Below are 8,151 nucleotides of genomic sequence, written 5' to 3'. Positions count from 1 at the left end.
GGCATGGTAAGTGCAGAGGAGAACAGCATCCTGCCCTTTCCCTCTCAGACCAGAAGCATGGACAGAAATATCTGGAAAAGTGCTATCCTTCCCTGTAACACCAGAACTCGGAAGACTAGAGTATGTCAGTGCTCAGACCTTCATGAAGTGTCTCAGCACTTGCAAAGAACCTCTGCAACCACACAATAAGCAGCAATGTGCTAAACAGTTTTCGAAGAGTAGAACTAAGCAACTAAGAGAGGCATCTTCAAAAAAGTGATACAGTAAGTAGGCTGTTGCTTACCAGTAGAAGATGCAGGGAAGAGGAGCAATTGCCAAGCCCTGGTCCTTGAAAATGGCAAAATCCCTGCAGTGGTAAGGTAATTGGGGTTGCTCCATATTTTGCAGATGTTGGAGTGAATCCAGCAAAGGGCCATGAAGGTTAATAAGGGATTGGAGCACCTGTTGTACAAGGAGAGGCTGAGAGAGCTAGGATTGTTAAGCCTGGAGAAGAGAAGGCTTATGGTGAATCTTACCAGCATATATAAATATCTGAAAGTAGATTGTAAAGAAGAATGAGCCAGGGTCTTTTCAATGGTATCCAGGATAAGAGGGAATGGGCACAAATTAAGTAACATTAAACTTCATCTAATCACAACAGAATTCTTTAAAATGAGGGTGGTCAGACTAGAACAGGTTGCCCAGAAAGGTTGTGGAGTTTATGCAGAGATATTCAAAACCTGATGGGACATAGTCTTGCTAAACCTGTTGGAGATAACCCTGCTTTTGGGGAGGTAGTGGTTGGACTACGGAAGATCTCCAGAGGTCCCTTTCAACCTCAACAATTCTGTGATTCTGTGATCATCCAAAGACCCACAATAATCACAAGCCTTGTAGGCAACAACAACGTATCCTTTCTGACACTTTAATTTAGCCTAAGTAAAAAAATGGTCATTAGGTGACTGTGAAAATGAAAAAAAAGTGACTGTAGCCAGAGGTTTAGGGTAAATCAGGTTGAATTTCTTGCTTCACATAATATTTCGTAATGATATGAAGTATAACAAGTTTTGAGAAAACTGCTGAGAAAAAAAAAAAGTTTTTCTCAGAATACCAATCGCTTGCTGATAAGAAAATTTTATGCAATATTAGAAGAATCAATTATGTTCAGATCTAGCTCTTCAATGTGCCAGCTGACTGCTCCAGTACTGAGAATATTAGGCACCAGTCATCATTTACAAATTTAGTGATTTTGGAAGGGGAACTAAAGTGGGCTTCAGACCAGAACCTGCATTTTTGAGACTTGTGATAATCTGTAATGTGTTAAAACATGATTCACAAAAGAACTGGAAACAGTAAAAAACCCCTCACATATACACACACATACATGTTCTCACTCATACAAACATGAGCCAAAAAAAAAAAAAAAAAAAAAAAAAGTCACAGGGAATACCTGAACAATCAGTTAATCCTGAGTCTAATTTGGTTGTAAATGAAACCTGTGGAAAGCACTGCTCAAAAGAGCTGTGGTTTCTGCCCAGAGAAAAAGAAGAAGGAAAAAGAAAAGGTGAAGTAATTCTTGGTTGAAAAATGAAAGGGTGAGAAACTCATTTGGCTGACCACCAGGTACCCCTAAAAAGTCAAATCTTGCAGGTAGCATGGGAAGATTCAATTTGAAAAAACCTGCTACTTTGAACTGAAGTTCTGTGCAACTTGCTAAAGAAAGACAGGATATTGGCAATTTTGCATAATGGCCAGAATTTTGATAGACTATAACATTCAGTAGGACAATAAGGGTCACGCAGCATCTGTGATAGGGGTGCCTAAGACCATAGCTGGAAACCAATGATCTCTGAGATCATCTACTTTAGGTACTTCATTGTGATCCATGGCACTCAAAGTAAGTAAATAATATCCCATAGGCAGTGTGTGGAAAGGCAAAGGAAATTTCACATCTAAGTTAGATCTTCATATAAAGTGATGTGAACACTTCTCTGTATCAAATTGGCTAGTCATATCCCCCAAAAGATTCAGCTGCTGCAGAACATCGAACATGACTCTCGGCCACAGGAGAGGAATCCTGAATTCCATAAATGTACGTGCTTCAAAGCTAAGATGAAAAAACTGGCAGCACATTAGAACGGTCATACTAAGCCAATGTCTCAGGTAGGTAGCTGCAAATAGCTAGCCCAAAAGGAACTATTGAAATTTTATTTCTCAAATACCTTGAACTTCTCTGCTGGAAAGCAGACCTTTTTGCCCTAAGGATCTAGACCTGCTGTCTCCTCTTGCAGGTAAAATGGCTGTGTTTTGAAAGAGGCAAAACAATAACCTAATTTATACAAAAGGCTAGTGGTAAAAGCATTGTCTGATGTAGGTTTGTCTTTATCTGAGGTCATTGAAACCCTATTGCAAAGAACTACTCTTTTACCACTGAGGTGGTGGTGGGGGACAAGGGGTTGGGAGTGAGGTAGACCCCATGCTTGAGTTGTATTTATGTTCCTGCAAAAGAAAAAAAAATCATGATTCATTTGACTAATGAAAGAATGCAAATATGAACATGATTCTGTAATCTGGTGGTTAGACACTACCATTTAATGGGGGATACCTGCTTCACAGGCTAGTTTTCACCTTTAAAGGTCTAGAATTTCCCTTAAGTCTTTCAGAAATAAAAACCCAGCAACATCCAGGGCTTTGGGAAGAACATTTTATTGCTAAGCATATCTTTAAACAAAATGCAAATAAGAAAAGAAAAAGAATTAAAAAGGAAGAAGAAAAAGAAAGGGGAAAAAAAGCAGTAACATCACAATAACTTAAATAAAAGTTCTTAAGGTTGTCCATAAAGCAACAGGGATATGGTAGAAGCCCACATACATAAATGCACATGTTCCCAAAAACTGTCCAATAGAAACTTACACAAAAAAAAAAAAGGAAAGTGTAAATCTTTTCCCCTTAACTTAAAAAGGAAAGCAAAAATGAAAGAAAGAAACAAAGCAGGAAATCATTTCACAAGACTCCAAGACTCCAAGAACAGCAATCTTTTACAGACATCAAGATATAATCAACTTTATATACTTTCGGCCAGTTAAGTCATCTAAAATCGTGCTCTCATACCTTTTTAAAACCTGTCTTTTTTAAAATTTTTAGTATAAAAAATAAAAAAGGAAAAAAAAAGCTCAACCTCACACACACGCACCACACACGCGCACATACACGCACTGAAAATATTTGTTAACATGAAAGCAGCTTCTCTAAATGTTTGAGAAGCCTGGGTTTTTTTTTTTTCAATTTAAGTTCCCATGTGCGTGTGTGTATTTGATGACACTTCTTCAAAGTCAAATATTCATGCGACTTATAAACACCAGCAAGAGTAGATTTCTAAACCTAAACAGCTGATTAGTTTTCATCTGTATACAGAAAAATTGTACATTTCTGATAATCCAGAATTCTTGTTATTGGTTGTTTTCCTCTCTGTCTCTCTGTATCTCTCTCCCTCATTTAGTTTTTTGCACATTGTAGGCATGGCCGTTAAACCACCTGGCTATTGTTCTGTACAGTAAAATAATCCTTTTCATAATAACTGGGAAAATGTAGAAAGCAAACAACCAAATTAAGTAAGTTAAATAAAAAGAGAAGACATTCCCAATTTAACCATAAAACGGTATATACACCATCAGGGTATCCATATAGAAATTATACTAGCAAAAAAAAATAGTAGTAAAATATGTAAACAAAATTTCAGTTTGTTTTCTTTTTTGACACAGGTAACTGTGACAAAGCTAAAACACACACTCTCGTCAGATTTTAAGGTTTGCTTTCATTGTCTGTTTTTCATTTTACTTTGTTCTTCAAGAACATTCTCATTGTATTTTAAGACCATAACAGAACTTCTGTTCCAGTCATCCCATCAAACATACCATGATAAATATATCTGTGTGTATATATATATAATATTATTAATTTCCTTTTTATTTATTATTTTTGTGTGTCATAGCAGCTTTATTTATTTTCTTTTATATAAAAGAGAAGGAAATGGGAGAATAGAGCAAATGGAAAGAGAGAGATGATCTGAAATGTCAAGCTACAAAATTAAAATATTACATATGAGAAACAGTTTGGTTTTTTTGGTCAAAAAAAGTACATATTTTGCGTTCTTTTACAAGTGTTTAGCTTTTTTGACATTTATGGGTCTCGTCACAAGTTGAACACCATTGGTGTCTTTCTGATCTCTTTATTAAACTGATTTTTTTTTTTTTTTTTCGCATGCATTGCAATCAGTCACAGAACTAGAACCCATGGACGGCTTTTTTATTTTTGCATGGTATATTCAGCTCAGAATGGCTAATAATTTTCCTAGCATTCTTTTCTGAATTCTCAAATCCCTTTAACAATCATATATCTGTGCTAATACATAACAAGTGATATTCTCAAATAAAGCCAATGACTGATCAGAACAGACCCAAACCCATCTATTCTTCAGCTCAATTGCAAATACTGGAGCCAGATCCAAGGGAACCAGCTTTCCATTATGATTTTCTTCAGCACCACCCATCAGACACTTCCACTGTGTTGTTAGCAAGCAACTTACTGCAGGACGACAGATTCTAGAGACAACACAACCAGATATGCAGAGTAAACACCATGGGTAGCTTTTGAGTTCATATATGGCAATAGTCTCTCTTTATTTATTATGGATTATTTTTTTTTCTGAGATTTCCTCTCAACTCATGTCTGGGTTCACCCCCCACACCGTTCCTCCACCCTTCCCTCCCAAACCCAAAAGTAACAAAAAAAACCAAACCACAAACAAAAATCAACCCAAGAAACCAAACCAAACCAAAAAGCCAACAATCTCCAAAATCATTTATTCCCCTCCTCCAATCTCGAAAAAGCGTATGTGTGCTGGACATGGCCAGATCAGTTTGTTCAATTTTTGTTGTTTAATGATCTTTGCATTTTTGTTTTCTTTTTTCTTCCTTCCTTTTCTTTTTTTTTCTTTTTTCTTTTTTTTTCTTTTTTTTTTTTTTTAATAAGTAAACTGAAAAAACTATCGATACAGTCAGGGATCACGAACATTGTTAAAGACTCACTTGGAGATATGAAACAAGTAAGCCGAGAAGTCTTCTACCTTTGCAGAAAGTTCAGGGGAGGAGGAGATTTGGAGACGTCCAAGTTCACTAACAGGGCAGAGCTGTGTGTACCATCTCCAGAACGCCAAGTGTGCTTTATAATACATTAGGGCAGAGTTTGCTGATTCCAAGCGATGACTGAGACGTTAACAGTCACTGCTGAATTTTTGTTTTTTCCCAATATTTTTTCCCACAAATGGTATCTCCCAATCTTGTTTGCTGCAATGTTTCTGGTATTTCAGTTAAATCTCATTAAATATTTATATATTTATATATAAATAATATTTTTTTTACACATAATTTTCTTTGTCCTTGTTTTTCTGTTTCTTGTGGCCACTCTTTGAGTGCTGCTTCTCCTTCACAAGTGTGCCGTTGCTCTGGGCTGAGTTGCTGATGTAGTTCCGTGTCTCGTCCACCTGATAGGACCCCTCGTCCCTGTTCCTGTACTTGTACATGGCATACAAGAGGATGAGGATGCAGAGGGCGGCAGCAGCCACAATGCCGACGACCATCCCTGTTGTGCTGCTCGACTCTCGGACCACCTCTGAGGCCCCCGGAACCCGTCTGATTCCTGGCTCCGTGGGGTTTGCTGTGGGCACATTACGGAACATGGGGGAAGTGATTAGCGGGCTCTTCAGCTTTGTGTTGTCTAGCTCATAGGCAGTGGGCAACGGAAGCAAGACTATGTCAGGCTGGGGTTTGAGCTCACGGTTATTCATTTTGCCGGCTGGCAATTTGGGCACCATCCCAGTCGAGGACGAAGCTGTGGAGCGGATCAGCTCAGGGGACAAAGACGTGGTAGTAGTCCTAACAGTTTCGGAGACTTTGTTAGGTCTAAAGTCCTTGGATTCCCACTTGGGTGCGTGTGCTTTGTAGCCACCTTCGAAGATTGAAGTGGAAAGACTCTTATCTGTTACCAAGGAGAAGGTGGTGTAAAAATCTTCATCATCAGTAGGGGGTAGGTTAGAGTCAAAGGTTTCCCCTGAGCCATACCCAGATATCACCAAGCCATCATCATCACAACCATCGCTGCCTTGGTCCGACAAGCAAGGTAACCCCGCCTCAGAGGTCATGGACAGGGAATCTTTGGTGGTCTCAATAATGGTGAGGAGGGGGCGAAAGGTAGGGGGAAGTGTAATGAAAGGTGCACGAGTAGCAATAGGAGGGATATCTAAAGGGTCTTCTACAAGTAGAGGGATAACTAATTCACCTCCTGGCATGGAAAAGAGAAAAAAAAGAAAATTAGTACATTTTAATGACACATTTTCAATTCACTTAACTCAAGGGTGGTAGAGGATTTGGGCATTATGAAAAAGTGTCAGGGATCAGATTTCTCACTCTAACTACACTAACAATGTAATTTCTTGGGGGTGCCTTTCATTCTTCCCTTCCACCCTCCTTTGACATTGGTTAACTGCATGTTTCATTTCTAGCCTATGCTAGGCACATACTGTGAAACACTGAATATTTTGGGACCCAAAGCTTTTTGTTTTTGAAGATACTCTCAAGTGACTCTGTAAACATCAATTTTTGGTAGTGATCTTTCTTAAGCATTTGGTTACAAGACTGTTTAAATTGATCATTTTGACTTACATAGAACAATGTTCTCCTAGATGGATTTTACCACTCATCTTGTCAGTTTTTTCTCCTCTAAGTCTTTTCATTTAAGTCTTTCACTTGTATTTCTTCTCTACCATCCAAATCTGCTTGCCTTCCATAGCAGTTTCTAAGGCCTTTCTCTATGGCCTTTCCCATTCGTCTTTTTTTTTTTTGTTGTTTGTTGCCTGGTTTTTAAATTGTGGAAAAGTTCATAAAAGTAAGGGATAGAATAAGAACAAGTACTTACAGGTGTCCATGAAGGTACAGAGCTCTACACAATGCTTGTTCATAAATTTTTAATCTTTCTTCACCATTCTGTTTGACATTAGGGATATTCCTTTCCTTGCATTTTTGGGGGCTACTCATGCTTTACCATCCTGATCTTCAGTTCTTCTTGAAATTCTTCATTAAAAATTAGGGTAGAATTTATTGTGATTGATGATATAAATGAATAAGGGCTCTGATGACTCAAATTACTGCTTGAGCCCAGCACTGCACTGCAGAAGTGAAGGTTGTAGGGACGTGGGTGTTGGTCTCTTCTCCCAGGTAACAGGACAGGAGGGAATGGTGTCCAGTTGTGCCAGGGGAAGTTTAGATTAGATATTAGGAAAAATTTCTTCACTGAAAAGGTTGTCAGGCACTAGAACAGGCTGCCCAGAAAAATGGTGGAGTCACCATACATGGAGGTAGTTAAAAGATATGTAGATGTGGTGCTCAGCAACATGGCTTAGTGGTGAACTTGGCAGTGTGCTACACATTAACAGTTGGACTTGATGATTGTAAAGGTCTTTTCTAACAAAAACAAGTCAATGATTTTATGATTCACATCTACTGCTATTTCTTGATATGCAGATAACTGATCAGTGCTACTTTGTCCTAGCATGATGGTTACCTGCCTACAGAAGACTAAAAATGAGGCGTGCTTATGGTTTACTCTTGAAGTAGAACAATGAAGCTATAGCTATAACATTTGTACCTTAGCACAGTATAAGCTGCATCTGAGACAAGAAGAATCAGTGCATCCTTGCCAAGATTTGGTTTCTGAGCAGCAATATTTTTACTTTTAGGGTTAGGTCTTGTTTTGTCTATATATTGTAATATGATTGCACTTCTGTTTTTGAGCATATGCATCATTAACATTGTTCACTCTTATCTGGAGGCAAAAATAATTTTTTTAATTAACTCAGATTGTACAGTTTTCTGCTGATATCAGGTCACCAACACTTTTTTAGGGTGAGCCATATTGCTTTTGAAAATTTGTGTATAAATTTTCCCTCAGGTAATTTTTCTTTGGCTAGCCACTTAAGCTATCTGCTTTAAATATGAACTGAAGTTTTCATCTGACACCATCAGTAGTTATCAAGATTTGTTGGAAGGGGTGTAATGCAGTAGGAAATATTTCTAATGCTGGAAAATTTTAATTTATACTCAATATTGCTTAGGGAAA

At 38.0% G+C, this 8,151-nt stretch overlaps 1 protein-coding gene across 8 annotated transcripts in view; it reads right to left on the bottom strand.

The window, feature by feature from the left end:
- Positions 1–4,992: 4,992 nt before the first annotated feature.
- Positions 4,993–8,151, bottom strand: part of NRXN3 (neurexin 3) — a 965,840-nt gene continuing 962,681 nt past the window's right edge. For 4 of the 8 annotated variants that reach the window (XM_009993916.1, XM_009993918.1, XM_009993914.1 and 1 more), the window contains one exon: positions 4,993–5,694. In XM_009993916.1, coding sequence (XP_009992218.1) covers positions 5,396–5,694 — 299 coding nt within the window. In that variant the 3' untranslated portion in view covers positions 4,993–5,395. Of the gene's footprint in view, positions 6,319–8,151 lie in introns of all 8 variants that reach the window. The other 4 variants (XM_009993910.1, XM_009993911.1, XM_009993912.1 and 1 more) reach the window with 1 other exon arrangement.

The sequence above is a fragment of the Chaetura pelagica genome, unplaced genomic scaffold (assembly GCF_000747805.2).
Source record: "Chaetura pelagica isolate M959 unplaced genomic scaffold, ChaPel_1.0 scaffold11, whole genome shotgun sequence".
Classification (NCBI taxonomy): Eukaryota; Metazoa; Chordata; class Aves; order Apodiformes; family Apodidae; genus Chaetura; species Chaetura pelagica.
This window is presented reverse-complemented; position numbering and strand designations above follow the sequence as displayed.